The sequence below is a fragment of the Corylus avellana genome, chromosome 3 (genome assembly GCF_965113065.1).
Source record: "Corylus avellana chromosome 3, dhCorAvel1.hap1.2, whole genome shotgun sequence".
Lineage (NCBI taxonomy): Eukaryota > Viridiplantae > Streptophyta > Magnoliopsida > Fagales > Betulaceae > Corylus > Corylus avellana.
This window is the reverse complement of record NC_142492.1, coordinates 31,761,383-31,779,203: the sequence shown is the minus strand read 5'-3', so window position 1 is coordinate 31,779,203 and position 17,821 is coordinate 31,761,383. Positions and strand designations below refer to the sequence as shown.

The 17,821-nt window shown below is 33.7% G+C and overlaps 1 protein-coding gene across 2 annotated transcripts; it reads right to left on the bottom strand.

Annotated features, from left to right (window-relative positions):
• Window positions 1-1,904: 1,904 nt before the first annotated feature.
• On the bottom strand, window positions 1,905-9,703 carry IBS1 (Protein kinase superfamily protein). 2 transcript variants are annotated; one of them, XM_059586337.2, is made up of 10 exons: window positions 9,236-9,703; window positions 8,665-9,139; window positions 7,527-7,811; window positions 6,928-7,245; window positions 5,094-5,321; window positions 4,652-4,749; window positions 3,898-3,988; window positions 3,244-3,780; window positions 2,609-2,732; window positions 1,905-2,532 (listed from the first exon to the last, which is right to left on the bottom strand). In XM_059586337.2, exons 2-10 carry the CDS (start codon window positions 9,043-9,045, stop codon window positions 2,528-2,530), a joined length of 2,067 nt encoding a protein of 688 aa, XP_059442320.2. In that variant the 5' UTR covers window positions 9,046-9,139; window positions 9,236-9,703; the 3' UTR covers window positions 1,905-2,527. The 2 variants fall into 2 exon arrangements, with proteins under 2 accessions (XP_059442320.2, XP_059442319.2); XM_059586336.2 differs by having other exon boundaries at window positions 1,905-2,513; window positions 9,236-9,700.
• Window positions 9,704-17,821: the final 8,118 nt, after the last annotated feature.

Below are 17,821 nucleotides of genomic sequence, written 5' to 3'. Positions count from 1 at the left end.
AATCACCCTTGCATAATTGCCCATCATCCCATTCCACAAATTAATATGCCTTTTTTCTGAATTAATCCAATGTATCATCATCCCTGATAGTACTCTTGTGCCTGTTCTCATTCATTGATGCTTGCTTGCTAACCATTGATGTCGATTGATTATGTTTTGTTTTCTTTGATTCCCATAATACTTGGTGTTTAACTCTTTCTATATAATGAGCATCTAGATCATGAACGTTTGAAATCGATCCATATTATGCAAGTAAACATTGCTTTTGCTCATTTGAATCGAAGGGTGATATAAAATCAATCTATTTCTACCATCATTTCGTCATAATCAAAAGCTAAAGTCTTATAATAAGGTCATGGTCAATATCGTTACTATCATCAATATCAATAAAAAAAACCTTAACTTGTTGTCTAGAAACTTGTTCAGAAATACAAATAGACCACGACAAATGCTGCAATCTACCATGGCATATATCATAATTATTTATTAATATTTGGAAAAGTTTGAATAAACCAAAGTATTACAAGTAAAGTCCCTTAATATCACAACTTGTAAAGAATTGTATTACACAATCAAATTCAAATAAACACATAATTCATTAAATAAAGAAACCATAATATTTATTTGTAAATGCATATAATCTCTAAATTAACCTCATAGTACTTGGGCTCTTTTGGTTTTGATTAGTAACCCTAACTAAGAAATTAGAAAAATACCCAATAACATAATAAACCCCAAAATTAAACTCATGTCCTAGAATATTAAATTACAGAAATATTATTTTGACTCCAAAAATAAAATTAGACTAAAACTAGGTGCATCGCATATAGCACCAACTTTACCTTAGATGGACCACTAAACAAAGGGAACGACCTCTCTCCTAGAGCACATAAAGAACCTACAAATCTCTCTAGACACGACACTTGAGAGATTCCAAGCAAAAAATTAGTCAAGAGATTTTGATGTGCTCCTAGAGTAAGTTTCCTTACAACCATGAGAATTAAGACAAACAGCCTATCCCAAAGGGATGTGAAAATGCCTCTTGGGCCGACAAACCCAACTCGCCTCTCCTTCAACGTTAAATCATTGATTCAATGATTAATTTTTCTTTTTATAAGCTTAAATTTTTAAGATAAGTGGTAATTTAACATAATATTTAAGATGAATGACTGTGACTTTTGGGCTCGTTTGGATCCAACAACCCTGGATGTTTGTTTTTTTTCTTTGAATTTTCGATTTTGGGTGTTATGGGCGATTGAGTTGGTGGATACTAAAGCCCACCTCAATTTTTGGTGGGCACTACAGTCTACATGTTTGGTTCAAGATTTTTTATATTTATTATTATTTTTTTCTCATTTGTATGTCACCATTTAAATTGATATAAAAATAAGAAGAAATTTCATAAAAGACTCTGAACTATCACACATTTTAAGAAGACTCTTCAAATTTCAAAACCTATCAATTTCACCCTCTCGAACTTTCAATTTGATGCAATCTACCCCCTCCGTCAATTTTTTACGTTAACCCCTAACGGAAACGATTAAAAAGACCAAGCTACCATTGAATTTTCTTTCATAAAGTTTTTTTTTTTAATACCTTTATTTTTTTAATTTTTAATTTAAAATTTTATAAAAATTTCAGAGGTATAAAGGCCATTTCATCACTTTTAATGTCAAAAAACTGACGGAAGGAATGCATTGCATCAAATTGAAAGTTCAGAAGGTGAAATTGAGAGGTTTTGAAATTTAAAAAGAGTATTTTCAAACCGCATGGTAATTTAAGGGTCCTTTATAAAGTTTCCCCAAAAATTAACAAATGTGAGATGGGATTACAAATTAGTGCACTCAACCGAACCATTAGCTTGTTAATCTTAATACTAATTTAGATGGAGTGGATACCACAAATTAGTCTCAAACATTGTGTGAAAAGATAGCAAAAGTTTTATAGTTTTGCAGCTCATGCTTTGCCATTGCTGCAGAAAGGCTTCAAACAATTAGAAGATAAGTAATGGCAAAGCATGAGAAATAAAGGTAAGCCTGCTAGCTTGAACCTAACGAACAGTTGACATGTACAAGACTCTTTCTCAAATCTATCACCACTTGTCTATACATAGCCGGATGGTTTTCATCATATCTGAAAACAAAGAGACTAAAATTTATGAAAGAAATAAAAGAACAAAGAGAAGCTAAACTATTATTGAGTGAATGAAGAGAACAATCCACTCATTCCAACCCTTCGTTGCTTTTAATCTTCCGATATCTTGGTGTTTATAACATAGTTTCATCAGGCTGTTACTGGCTGTAGCTCCTGGCTTCAATGGCAACGAGTTGTGTTGAAGATTTTATTTTCTCGACGATTGAATGGCGTGTTCATCGGATACAGCAGTGTGGTTCGGAGAGATTCATCCATGATCGGAGTTTGGTTATAATCACATTTCATATTTGGAGGTTGATTCCCTTCTCAAATCACCCAAAACAAAGCATATCTGTTAATTTACTTCCCATGCTTTCTCCCTGCAGTTCAAAAATCACACTTTAGCCAGAAATACTCCACTGCGTCCGCGCGCACACAAAACAAAAAGGAACAAGAAAAGAAATAGAGAGTATACCTCTTTGAAACCATGATTTTCGCACTATCCGGCGGATTTGGCGCTCATGCTTCTCTAAAAGTTCATCAACTTTGTGTGATTGAGACAATAAGGGTCCGGAAAATTCAACCGCATCCCCTTGATCCTGGTAGCCCGCACAAGATTGATGTTAATCAACAAAAGAGATAAAGAATGAATAATTCTCACAATTAAGGGCATGCAGAGATGTATTGGGAAATCAATGTATCCATTAAGATTTAAGTAAAAGTTGAAGGTATAAATCTATCTTCTTGAATACGACCTCCAGCTAAGACAAAGAAAACAATACCATTTAACAATACAACTGATGTAAAAGTTACATCTGGTTTTACAATATAACTGATGCTTCTTTTCTTCTTTTTTTATTAACAGAAGTTAAAATGGAGAATATGGTTCTGAAAGTTACAAACATGGCAAATTGCTTCTATTTCAGCTGCCATTTACCCTCTTTTACCAGATTGTTTCTTTTACATTACAAATGATACTTCTTTTTGTTTTTGTAAACAAAAGTTAAAATGGAAAATTGTTTTGAAACTTACCAGAAAAGTAAAAGGAAAATATGTGTTGAAACTTAAATAAGTTCATACCACATCTTGTTCTACAAATTACAAACTTACCAGATTTCTTCTTTTAGCAGCCATTTCGTCTCGTTGATACTGTGCCATCGATAGTTCCTGAGAGTGGTACTCATCAGAAGCATCAAATGAGTCTGGACGCTCAAACTTGCACCAATTATTCTGCATTGCAAGCTTCGCAACCTCATATGAATCATGGCCTCTTGAATTGGTGCGGACTCCATATATAACATCCCTGTTTTCATGCCTTTTGGAGTCAACATTGTTCCTTGAATGCAATGCCGTAGTAGGTTCTACAACACTGAAAATGTGTCCTCTTGAAATAGACCTAGTGTGCGATCTTGTGGATGCCTCGTCTTTCCTCCTTTTTGCCCATGCAAAACCACTTGATGTAGAAACTTGTAAGGGGCCAGGAAAAGGAATGTCGCCTTGAGATGCATTCTTTACATGGGAAGCTTCTTCAAGTTTATCAGTTGATGGCTTTCGTGCCACCACATCTACGGCAGAATTTACTTCTTTAAGAATATCTCCATGGTTACCATTAATCCTATGAGAATCTTGTCTTTGGTTTGCCATTTCCTGCACCATAAGGACAAGTATATCAGTGAGAAGCAACTCCACTTCATAACTAGACCAGAGATCTATATCTACATTCTACATGTGAATGCAAACTTAGAGAGAGAGAGAGAGAGAGACCTCTGCTGGTGCCAGTTTACAGAATCCATGGGGTTTTCTTGCAGCCTTTCTTGTTATTTCAGATCCACGAGCTCTTCCACCAATCTTTTTCCTGAAAAATTTAGTGAATGTTATTGTAGTTTGGAGAGACGACATAACATAAGTACCACATATGATGCTGAAAATTGCAGAGAAAAAACATTTTACTGACAAAACTGAAATTTCTTTACATAACTACAAATTTTCCAAACCCCAATCAAAGAAGGCAAATCCGTGCGGCAATTAAATGTCCTAGGGAATGGAACAGGTCCTTTATGTTATACAGTAGAATCTGATTATTAATTTGAAGTAACTAAATGATTTCATTTCTTCCTACAAACACCTTTTAGGATTTCAATAATTGAACTTATTTTTATTTCCTGGTGATTACATCATACTAACCAAATGTGCATTCAAATTATATCTAAAGAAACAAAGGACTAACTCCGTCTTCTCGGTCTTTTGGATAGGTAAAGAGCACTCAGTCAATCTTCATTGGACGTTCATATACCATAAGCTATTAGACTCCATACATTAATCAAGTCATTCCAGATCGAATTTAACATGCTTACTTTAGTTTACCACCTTCCCTTCTTACACTGGCCATAATTGACAACTGAGCTCAAACAGCTCCTTTTTCATGAAAGGACTTCCAGACCAGTTATTTTTCTGTTCTTTATTTTTCAATACAAGCATGTAAAAGTTTCAACAATATAATATAAATGAGAATCCTCACCTCTTTGCCTCCTCGCGAATTTTTGCATCAATCTCTTTGCTAGGTGGGTACGTCGGCAAGCTTGATGGATCACATGCATAGGGCTTTGTTGTGAAATACTGAATATAGTATGGAAACAATATATCATTAGAAGGATCCTAAATGATGTAAACAAATGCTTAAGATTAGTTTGGTATGCATGCTGCATTTCTTTGGCTTTGCACAATGAAAGTGGGGCCAATACATACAGGAATGATAAAATACTTTGTTAGAGAAAAAGAAAATACAGAATACTCAAAACTTGTTGATGAACTAGAATTGCTAGTCAGTCTTGACTTGATGACTATATAATGTATAGGGTAACTTAATTGCCATGCATGCCAAGTAAATCTATACATTCTTTCCAACTAGCACATCAATAATTCAAATGAGACAAAATAATCACATTATTTTGTCTAACTACCTCAGATGCAAGAGCAGAAGAGGCTGTCCCTCGCTTGTAGGGATCTACGGAAAGAAGCGTTTCTAGCAGGCTTATGGTGGTTTTTGGTAAATTTTTAAAAGTCTCCCGAAGACAGCCATCATAAGGTTGCTGTGGCTTGAATAGAGTTGCATGAGGAAGTTTGCTTCTTTTCCAGTATTCATCAGGTGGGGATCCACAAAGTTTGAAAATTTTGTGTAATTGTTCAACCTGCAGAAGTAAAGCATACCTATATGAACTTAAATAGGAAACTTCAAAAGTAAATTTGTGAACAATCATAGTTGTACAGCTTCATTTATACATATAACATAATTTTATCAGTCTACATATGCATTTTCATATTGCCCCTCGGCTTGGTGAAAGGGTTGTATGGTGCAGCAAGGTACATCAGTCAAATCTGCAAAAAAGGAAAAGAGAAAAACACTTCGATACCATCTAAGTAGCCTTCATTTGGGATGATTACACAGCTTTTTCCATGTGATGTGTCCATATTATGTCAGAATAAAGGCTACTTTTTTTCTTTTTTTTTTTCACTTCAAAAAAAAAAAAGTAGCCTTTATTCTGACATAATATGGACACATCACATGGAAAAAGCAGTGTAATCATCCCAAATGTCCATGTTTATACCTCAACCATAATTCAGTAGACAACTAAAACTTAAAAGGGAAGTTTCTGTAGTTACCTTTTTATATGTATTTATGATACACGATTAATAATTGCAGATAGCTGCCTAATGGGTGATACTTGTAATGGTAATTGGATAAAAATGTCACCAAAACAAAGGCCTTTTTGAAAGATTGAGTAATTCCCTAAAATTAACCTTCTTTAATGACCTAATCATCCTCATTCACATGTACGTATATACCGATATACATAGTCATTATTGAGGTCCACTTCTGGGAAAAAAAGGATTAGATGTCATTCTGGATATCTCTGCCTATTTTGGTTAGTTTATGGAGTGTTAAAAGGCTTCTTATATTTGCAAAGTAGGAAGAAAAATTATTTTTATATCATGGTAAATCAAAAGAGAAAGGTTTATTTTGCATGAAAATTAACATCGTTCCAGGGTGATAATGCAGTGGGAATAGCATAGACAGGTTTATACAGACATTCTCTCACCTAGGAGAATAGACCATATACATTGCTAGGAGCAGACCAATTGAACAACTCCAATGCCAACAGAAAAGCAGGAAACTAGCAAATAAGCACCACAACAGCGGATGTATCTAGTAGCATTCTCAAAAAGAATCTTCTAGTTAAGTTTATATAATAAGAGGTGCCTTCATTAGCCTTAAAGTACATCTAACTTTTGTAATTTCGTATATTAACCCCTAAAGAATTTCCTCAAAGAAGCAAGAACTACAAGACTAGAGGGATGAGTTTTAAAAGATTTACTCCAAAGGTTAAACAAACTGCCTTATTCAAGTTACTTGTCTTCTTCTTCTTCTTCTTCTTTTTTATTTTTTTATTTTATTTATTTTTTATTTATTTTAAAGAGATGCTTAAAAGCACCAGTTCCAATAATATTTCTAACCATTGGAAGACTTTACCCTTGGAAGTTGTCTCCAGTCCCATCCACACCCTTGGATTTGTTTTCCTCTCTCTTCTTTAATCTTTGCCCTGTTTGTGATCGCCATATCTTGGAGAAATCAATAATCCCATTTATGGTTCCATTAATACAAGTAATTTCTACTGAAACTATTATTTTCTTGATCGTATCTTTACGGCTTTCATTAAACTACTTCATTGGTCAAAGGTTAAAAAACTAGCATTTTTAAAAATGGAAAACAATGTACTTAAGTAGTAAGCTGATTACCTCCGTTCTCCCTTGAAGGATAGGTTTTCCAAGGATTAGTTCTGCAAATACACAGCCAACACTCCACAGATCCACAGATGCTCCATAATCAGTCGATCCCAGCAGAAGCTCCGGAGGACGGTACCACAAAGTGACAACTCGACTGGTTAGAGGTTGCCTATTCCCAGAACTATAGAAATTTGCCAATCCAAAATCAGCCACCTTCAAAATTCCTTCGTTATTTACCAAAAGATTTGATCCTTTAATGTCCCGATGCATTACACCCCTTGAGTGACAGTGTTCAAGTCCAGATAACAACTGCTTCATGTAGCACTTAATCTACAAAACAAAATCAACCTCATTTCTTTCAACATGCAAGTATACAGATATTAAATTATTCCATTTATTTGTTCTTACACCATTTTTCTTGCTCTGATTTCGCAAAGCATTAAAATGAATTCACTTCTTTTTGTTCTAGGCATATATGTCAAATTCATTCCATCATTTTAGCAAATAAGATTAACTAAAATACTAAAGCTTATTACTTCATTCTACTGACCACTTGACTCAATTTATATGTCAGAATCAAAATTCAGTGACAGTTGGGAGTCGAGGCAAACCTGTGACTCACTGAACTTGATGTCTGGGCAAGATAAGAGTCCAGTAATATCATGTTCCATGTACTCGAATACAAGGTATATGCTACATGATAATCGGGAAGTAATTAAGCCCTCCAGTTTTATGATGTTAGGATGGTCAAGCCGGCGTAGAATCATAATCTCTCGAGCCATAAACCTAACACTCTCAGGCTCAAAATTATCAAACCGCACCTTCTTCAGAGCAACTAACCTCCCGGTTTCCATGTCACGTGCTCGGAACACGCTGCTATACGTACCCTGTCCAATCTAATCAAACAGTTGAAATTGAATATTGTCAATCACAAAGACACAACATAGCAAGCAGTAGACTCTTGACACAGATTTAGACAATCTACTATTAGATAGTACTCAGAAACAGGAAACAGAAACAATTCTTCACTTTTGGAAAGCAATTCCATGACTTGAAAAAACTTTATCCCTAACAGATAAAAGAGCAAGAACCTAAGGTGCCTTGTTCTAAAAGATGAGATACTTTTCACAGAATGGTACTACGTCAAACAAGATTTTACTTAAAACTGTAAAAGCCACACAGAAGTACAGCTAAAACCATTATTCCAGAAAGCTTTGCAGCAGTCAAAGCAGCACAATATTAGCATTAAAACCATTGTAATTTTGATCAGAAACAGAACATAAATCATCCCATGAGCTCCAAAGAAGTTGGAAATTTGTGGGTTATTATGAATTGCTTCCCATGCATGGCATTCACTTCAACTTTCAAACAAGTGGAAGATTCAAAATTTTCCCCTAAATATCCATAGATGACAAATATGCGAATCGGGCTAAGCTTGTTACTGAACAGAAAGGAAAGGATCATTCCCCATATTGTAAAAACTGAAAATTTTTATAGGAGAGAAAAATAAAATGAGCAAGTAAAAACTAAGATTAAATAAAGAAAGAAGAAACACAAACAAAGACTATTAAATAAGAGAAACATGCTAAAAATAAAAAAAATTAACAGTTTCCTTCAAAAGCCTTTGCATTACAAAGTAATCACACTCACAAATCCAATATCACTTGCATTGTAACCAAAAGATATTTAAATAATAAATAAACTTTGATAAATATGGTCAATAATATTAAATTAACAATAAATAGCAACCTTTTCTAGTTTTTCGAAGGCATCGGGTCGGAGAGGAACCCAGCCCTGAATGGCTTCGCCGGCGACGGCGCTGAGCCAAGCCGGCCAGCCGGCGGCCACCTGCTCGCCCTCCACGTACTTGTTCAAATTCCCCAATCTGAAGCTGTAAGACGATTCGTTCCCGTTCGAACTCGCCCTCCCCGACTCGCCCAACTCGCTCCCCCCACTCAGCGCCCCTGCCATCGCAACCAGCTCAGCAGCATTCTTCTTCTTGCCGCCCTTCTCCTTCTCGCTCGACCCGAGCCGACTCCGACCCGAGCCGACTCCGCTGTCCCTGAACGCCCCAGAGTGGTCCAGTGCAGGCGTCACCGACACCGCCTGCTTGGAGCTCACGCAACCCATCCCTGCCCACTACCACCACCACCACCGCCGCCACCACATAGTAACCAAAATTGGCACCTGGAACGGGTCGACCCGTAAAATCCGGTCGAACTTCCTGGAACGAGTTAGTTAGTTAGGATAGAGAAAAAAAAAAAAAAAGTTGCAGGAGAGTAATAGAAGATTGAAGCAAAATGGGGTTTAGTTTTTATACCACACACACCAAACTCACTAACAAAATCTTAGTGCTTTTGGTTCTTGTCTTTTCACATTTTCTTAGTCTTCGAATGTTGTAGCTCTGCTTTCTTCAGTTGCGCGACAATTGCGGGAGATGGCAGACAGTGGGTTTCTATGCGGCTTTTTCACACAACAGATTTGGCGGAATCAACGGAGTTTTGTTTGACGAGCCATTTGATTTGGGTGTCTGTTTTTTTTTTTTCCATTAAAAAAAAAAAAAAACATCTTGGCTTGCGACTTCTCAGTGCTTTTGTTTGTATCCGTTGCCGTGAGGAGGTTCTGTCGTACTTTGAACGTCCGCAGGGGACGTACGTCAAAACGGACACAGGTTTTCTACGAATTCTGTAATATTTTATTTTATTTAATAAATATATATTTGTGTTTGAAATTTTAGTGGGCCAGAAGAAGAAAAAGAAGAGGAGGAGGAGGAGGATTGTGTTTTGGTTGGGTGGTTGTTGACAAAGGGGTGTTTGGCAAATAATAAAGAATTAAATTGGGATTTCAAAATTCAGTTTTGGATTGACGTGGGAATAGGGATTTGTGGAAAGGGAAAAGACAAGGCCAAAGTTTGAGAGAGAGAGAGAGAGAGGGAAGCAGATAGGAGAGGCAATTGATTGATTAAAGAAAAGAAAAGGAAAAGTCGTGACTCACTTTTCCCTTTCCAAACACCACCGTTCTTCCTCCTCCCCTCTCTAGCTTTGTTGTTAATTCCCATTTCTGAAGAGTTATGACATTTGGTCTTTACTTTTATGGCCCCACACATATTGAGTTCAGTAGGGTCCACGTGAAATAATGGGTACAAGCATCTCTATGCCCAAAGTTGTTTTTAGATGGTGGGATTAAAATGTAATTATGTAATAATTTTTTTTTTCTTTATATAATAGTTTGCTAAAAAACAAACAATATATATATATATATAAATAAATAAACAGGCTAACATGTGTCATTCTGACATTGTACTCTTTTGCATGACAAAGTAATGCTTGAAATAAAGCATATGTCACCTCACTTATATTATCCTACAAACTTTTTATATAGTCGGATTCAAACCCACGACAATTAGTTACCGATGTGAGAGAGTATGTATAAATTTTTTTTTATTTTAGACCGTTCAATTACCTATCCAAGCTCAATTACCTATCTAAGCCCTTACATTAAGTGTTTTAATAATTTGGACAGCTAATCATTGTGGACCTTAATCCTACACAATCACTCTATGTATACAAAAGTCAAATACTTGAAAGGATTCAAAACTTCAAAGATTGAGAAAAATGTTATATTTATCAAATTTTATCTTTAAAAGTTAATTATTAAGTGATCTGTCATTATCCCACAAGATTTATTATTTTAAAAAATGTATCATAATTTAATGCAATGATGATATATGATTTGAGAACCAACTTTTAAAGAAAAAAATTTGGTAAACATAGCGTTTCTAATTGTCATTAAAAATAAATAAAGTTTGAAGACTAACTCCATCTAACAATAAAGTACTTGGAAGAAAAAACAACAAAACAAAAATGATTGAGAAAAAACGTTGAGAAGGACGATCAGCTCATTCCTTCTAGAGTTCTTAAAAAAACTGAAATAAAAAAATATTAAAAAAAAAAAACTTTATAGAGACCATGACTTCCACTCGTCTCCTCCACGTTGCGTGCTATTGCCGGAGATCCTAATCCTCTTTGTAGACCTTGAGATCGGCCACATTTTCATACTTCTGGGTTTAGGGAATTTATTAATTTATTTTTTGGAAAGGGAATTTATTATTATGCTTGGCAGAGCTTAAATGTTGATGATGGGGGAGTTAATACAACTTTCTCCGCTTAGGGATAAGCAAGAGCAATAATCTTTGAGTAATTTTAAGTTGTTTACTTGTATCCTATTAAGAATGATATGACTATTAAAATCATCTTTTGATTAAAATTGAATTTTGATTAAAGGGTGATTTTAATAGTCACATCATTTTTAGTAAAATGCAAATAAACCACCTAGAATTACTTGTAATCTTTACTAAAAAAAAAAAAATAGGTCTAAAAATGTAATAGATTTTATGCTATATATATATATATATATATATATATATATATGAAGACCAAATAAGAAAGCAGTTGCCGACTTTCAGAAAAACAAAAGAAAAGGACAGCTGTCGCTCGTTGGCCATATTGAATGGCAATTACGAATGTGTATGAAAAGCATCAACAGAAATTGAATATTGAGAAAGAGATGGTCAATAATAACCCAACTCCAAGCTCGGCTCGACAACATTCAGGAAGTAAAAGAAAAGCCAGCAAAATACGCTCCCCGTTCATAGACAAGTCGTGCTTCCGCACTCACTTCAGACTTTTGTCAGTCTTGGCCAACATAAAATCCAGCAATACTAAACAACTTATTATCACCAATAATGTTAAATGTTACATTTTTATTTTATCTTTATTTTACTATATTGATGTGACATTATTTTTTAAACGAGGACGGAGACCATCACAAACTTTTGAAAGACAAAAAATAAAATAAACCCTCCCAACAGCTTCACCAAACGACCACCTCTTCTATCAATATGTCTTCAACTTAGCATATCGATATGTCTTCAACTCAGCATCAATTACAGCTAAAGATGATTATTTGAGCCGAGTAATGCTTGAGAACGTCACTTTTTTCGGAGTTTATCCATAAAATGTGATTTGGTTTTTTGTCATCCTACATTATTTATTTATTTTTTTTCGGACGAATTCTGAATAAGAAAGTGATGCTCTCAAGTATTGCTTTATTTGAGCTACCGACCTCATCTTTCTCTTTTATCCTCGTCTTCGTCTTGTATTAGACTAAGCCTTGACCTTCCTTTCATTATACTTATTTTGACGATAATATTTTCATATCCAGTCTACTCCACCCACTGCTTAGATTTATTGTAAAGTGGATAGTTAAAATAAAATAAAAAATATAATTTTTTAGCCATTTTAATTAATAAATTTGTTGAGGCTATAATGAGCAGTTGTGGCAGCCCAATAAAATAGGAGTAAGATAAGGTATAGTATTTATTATTATTAGATTATTTAAACTCTTGTAATAACTCTATAATGGTTACAATCCGGATTGCAATCATATCAAAATACCTATACGTGAGGAAAAAAAAAAAAAACACAAGTTAAGCTAATAACTGATATTGCCATGTTGGCTTGCTTTTGTCTGAGTTTTGACTCTAAAATGTTGTAGAAGCTTAATTAAGCGACCATAACACAAAATCAAGTTGTACTTGGAGTTTGTTTGGGTCTAAGATCTCTAAATGTACAATCTAAAAATAGGGATTTCAAAACGTGTGATTTTTAAAAACGCGGTTAATAGTTTGGTTTTTAAAATCGTGTATTTTTAAAAACGTACCCACTTATTTGCGATTTGAAAACTACAATTTTTCTATGTATTCAAATCAAAATATTTAAAAGGATAAACCTTTCATGCATAAAAAGAGGGTTTTGCAGTACCCAATAGCATAAAGACACATCATATAAAGTAAAAAAAAAAAAATGCACAAAAAAAACTCTACATGCTAATACACTTGATTTTCTCTTATTTCTCTTCTTCTCTGGTTCTTCACCGAAAATTTGCAGTAGCCTCTTCTTCATTATTTCTCTTATCCTCTTCTTCTCTAGGTCACGCCGGCTAGGCCCACGAGTCTCCTTTCTCCAGGCGACAGTTCTCTTCGGCGGATTCCTTTAGGGTGATAAAATCTCTAAAGGGTTAATATTTATCTCTAGGTTTTAGTTTTAAATAAAAAAAACGAGTTTTGAGGCATTATAATCTAATTTTGAGGCTGGGTTTCACATGAAATGGTGTCGGAGATGGTGACCCCGACGAGAATCGGGTCACGGCCAGCGAGACCCAAGGCGTGGGTCTGGCCGGCTAGTCTCACCGAAAATGGCTGGTCTTGCCGGATTTGTTTGGTTCCTTTTTAGATTGGTTGTTTTTGTTCTCATTTTAATTTGTTGCATTTTTCTTGAAATGATGATATGTCTCATACTTATTGAAGGATGCAAAATGGCTTGTTTATGCACTATCTGCATAGTAGAGGCTCTCTATTTAAAAATCTACTTCCAAATAATGAGTTTTTGATAATTTAATTTAAAATTATACTTTTGGTGTACGAAATTACAGTGCACTCTTACTCAACAACTATTAATGGAAGGAATGCTATATAAAGCAAAAATTGAGACTTTAATATTTACTCATAAATCGTGTAATTATGAGTAAATATTCATAAATCGTGTAATTATGGCTACTTTTATCCTCTCTTTTTTTTTTAATACCTTTTATTTCTCTCAATAAACGATGAAATCATGGTCACTTGATTTATTTATTTAAATTCATTACCTTTCTCCAAATGTGTACGTGGTCCATCATCCATGATCCATGACTTCCATCATGGTGCATACATGCATGCATGCACATTCATAAATATGAAAAGAGGTTGCACAAGTTCGGTCTGAATCGTGGATGCGGTTGAAGTCAGACATGAATGATCATGAAGTCGGTGGGCCCATTAATTGTTAGTGGGGGTTTTGGAGACTTTTCCTCCAATCGAAGAATAGTATTAGGAATAATAAAGCACGGCTTGGACTTTTATACAATCGGAAAATACAATCTTGCTTTTAGTCTTTTTATAATAATAGTGATTAAGAAAAAAAAAAAGAAAAAAGAAAAGAAAGAGACAGATTATTAGCTGTCATTTATTTTCAGCACAAGAAAAGTGGGTCTTTTTTTTTTATTTTTTATAGGGAAATAATTTCTTTTGTATGATAATGAGATTAAGGTGTATCGAGGCTTGTGAGTATTTTTTATGTACAATTTTCTATTCAATATTTGATAAGCGAGTCTTTTTCGTGGTTATTGTGTGTGTTTTAAGTTGGCCCCAATTGTCAAGTATGACGCTAAGATAACCAAATTACAAATTTGTGACAAAAAAGTCATTCCTTTAGCGTTAGATGTTAAAATGGATGGAAAAAAAAGGTCATGTGCATTGCATGTTACCAATTTGACTAAATTCATTTCAAAATACCTCCACTTTGACCCTTAAAATAACGTAATTCCCTTTTTGTTATAGTTATTAAAAACATAAAACAAAAATTGAACTGAGAACATAGAGGTGGTCGAAGCACCCATTTTAATTTTTAGATGGCAGCCGAAACACCCACACAGTTTGTTGAAGGTGGTTTGGCCACCCTTCTCCTTTTTCATTTTTTGTGGCTGAACCATCCCATCATTTAAAAAAAAAAAATAAAAAAAAAATTATCGTTTTAGTTTTTATTAATTTTATATTTTGAACCAAAATTAACACAATTTAAGGGATCGAGAATGGGGCAGGACTGCAGGGGCAGAGAAGCCCCTCTAACGTACTCCCCCCCCCCCCTACCAAAAAAAGAAGAAGTTGAGATCCGACAACAAGAGATTCCTGTTAGTTCAAAGACACCTCCCCCCTCCCCCCTAAAAAAGATGAAGAAAATGTAAAGGAAAACCTCTAAAGAAGGGAAGAAAGGAAAAGGAAAAGGGAAAAGAAGCAGATTTTAGGGTTGGTTCCTATAAAATGGGGCGGCTGCTACGAAAATTGCGGTTTTAAGGTATCCCGGCTGCAGTCTTCCGAGTCAAAATGATCTGAAAAGGCATAAATATTATTACTTTGTTTTTTTTTTTCCTCCCGATTCTTATTTTATTTTGTCACTTATTAAAATTACTATTAGATCGGTAGAATTTCACATGATCTCACAGATCTAATAGTAGTTTTAAAAAGTAAAATGATGAAAAAAGAATGAGAAGAAAACGTGTAAAACACCGCTTACAAATGTCAAGAGGAAATAACACCACCAACATTATGCTTGCAAATATGCAATATTTATTTATAGTTGTTGAGCTTTTGGGTGGATTTGGTATATAACATAAACTTTTGGGTAGATTAATTTGGTATATAACATAAGTTGTTTTTTTACATGTCCACACAAGGAAAAGAGAAGGGAAATTCAAACTAATAACCTCCTCTTCATTAAGCGTGGTTTACAACCAATTGAACTACTCCGTAGACATATATATATATATATATATATATAACTATAACGTAAAGGTGCTTTAATGAATAATATTGCATGTGAAGCGTGGCAGCACCAGTGCTACTAATCTTCAGCCATGATTGCTGCCTCCCATGATCTTAACAATACCACTCAATTGCCGCACTCATGCACCAACAAAAATAAAAATAAAACAACAAAATTCTCTTGCTTTATTTTGGATAAATTTTTGTCGTGATATATGTGTTAAAATGTTTATTTATTTATTAATTTTTATTAGCTTTTAAAGCTATATGATAAGTTATCACTTATTTAATTAATTAAAATAATATTTTAGGTTAGGTGTTTGGCCTCACAAGTGATGAGTGTCGATATATCAATTTAAATAATTAAATTCATAATTTTTTTTATCACTTAAAATTTTCAGATAATTGATCATTTTACAATATGTTCTATAATTGCTCCAATAATGGGTCTTATATATTTTTAAAAATACAATATTAAAGTAGAAGACGATAATGATAATTAAATACGGTTGTCTGCAGTACTTGCAGATATTAATTTATGCGGTGGCCGTACTTGGGGGTCAAAGTAACTGCAGACGCGAGTTTTCCTCCTGTTGCTGTCGGGAAGAAATCTTTTTGTTTACGAAAATAGTAGCAGAAGATATTTATATATGTACCAAAGCTGAAAAAAATAAAATCAGTAACAGTAACAGTAACACTAGTAACAGAGCATCATGCATCATGTTTGATGTTCATTTGTGAGGAGAGGGTGGGGCAGGTCAAAGGTTGGTGAAGTGGTGTCACCATCCAATCATTTGTCCAACGAGAACAATTAATTATAAGTATTTACTAGATTTGTTTAATATGTTTTTGTTTAGTTGGTGAAACCATTCATGTTCCTTTCATCAACACTACTGTTGGGAAAACCTGTCCCATTTATAAATCTCTCCCATCCTCATCAATCTTGGATGGCCCATGCCCAGGTACAAAGTAAGAAAGAAAAACACTGCATACTTACATTTTTATCTTACAATTATATCAATGTTATAAGATAACTGATTTATAATATTATTCTATGAATTAAATGTCTTTTTATTGACATTATATATTTGTTATTGCATTTTGAGGTTTTTTTTTTTTTTTTTTTTTTTTTTTTTTATAAAAAAAAATCAAAATTCTTAATGGACATTACGTATACATGTTGGTTAATGTGTTTTGGGGTACTTCTTGTTTTTTGTTTTGAAAAAATGTTCCAACGTGGCAGAAATGTGGTCTAAGAATTTTGTGTTTTGAGTTGTGTATTAATGTATGGCTCTATTTGCCAATGGCAAAAAAAAAAAAAGGTTTTATAATATTCCTCTTAAAATCAATTATTAACATTTTTACTTTTTACATCACATCAATCATTTTTTATTACTATTTAAATAAAAAAATCACTATAAAACAATTTTTTTTTTTTCATACAAAATAAAACATTCTTACTTTATTTTTTACATCAATCAAATCTACTACAGTTTCAAACCACTTCATTTTTTAAAACGAATGGCAAACCGAGCGTATTTGTCTTTGAGAACTAAAAAAGAAAAAGTAAAAATAAAAATTCAAACAAACCAATGCGGGACAAGACAAGTTTATTGGGTCATGTAATTTTGTTTTAGTCCTATTTTGTTTGTTATTTTGTAATTCAATAAGAGGTTTGGCCCAAAGTCAATCAAATTAGGGTTATAATTTAGTCATTAATTAGGTCATATTATGATTATGGTTTAGTCATCAAGTTTATTTAAAGTGAACTATTATACTCCTATGAAGACAAATTAAAATTGATGAATAAACAATTATTTTTTTTCTTTGATATGTGACTCCTCCTCCTCTTCTTTCCTATCAGTGACGGCGAGACTCTACCAAATTTAATATCTCTTTGAATTATGTAACTTGACCCGTTTTCTTTTCCATCGTTTCTTCTTTTCTTCTTCTCCCAAATTCTTTTGTCTTGCATCACAAACAAAGCCTATGCATATAATTCATATGTATTGTGATAGTTGGTTGCACACATAAATTTTGATAGTTATCAACATGGGTGATGCAAAAATATGATTGGAATATGAAGAAACAAATAGATTGATTAAAGTGCACATTGCATAGAGATTCTTCAATATCCAACACGACTAAAATCTTTTGTCTATTACTTACAAAATAAATAAATAAATAAATAATAAAATAAATAAATAAAATCTTTTGTCTATTCATAGTGCTTATAAAAATGATGAGCCACGAGCCACCCACTCCACCAAAAAAGGAGGCTTTAAACATATCATTGTGGCTTTAGTCAATGTACTTGATGGAATATGATTCTGACTTCTCACTACGATTGTGTTTGCCAGCTTGGGATATAATTACTATAAATAAATATTAAAATATAAGTTATAAATAAAGGATATGATTAAAATATATATATATATTAAAATGTGCTACCAAATATATTAATAAAAAATGGGCAATTTTATAATG

Coding starts and splice junctions, on each gene's coding strand:
- IBS1 (XM_059586336.2), bottom strand. CDS start 9,045: ATGGGTTGCGTGAGCTCCAAGCAGGCGGTGTCGGTGACGCCTGCACTG. Junction 5,322..6,927: donor TCCTTCAAGGGAGAACGGAG/GTAATCAGCTTA, acceptor TTACTTCTGCAG/GTTGAACAATTACACAAAAT. Junction 4,750..5,093: donor CTTCTGCTCTTGCATCTGAG/GTAGTTAGACAA, acceptor TACTATATTCAG/TATTTCACAACAAAGCCCTA.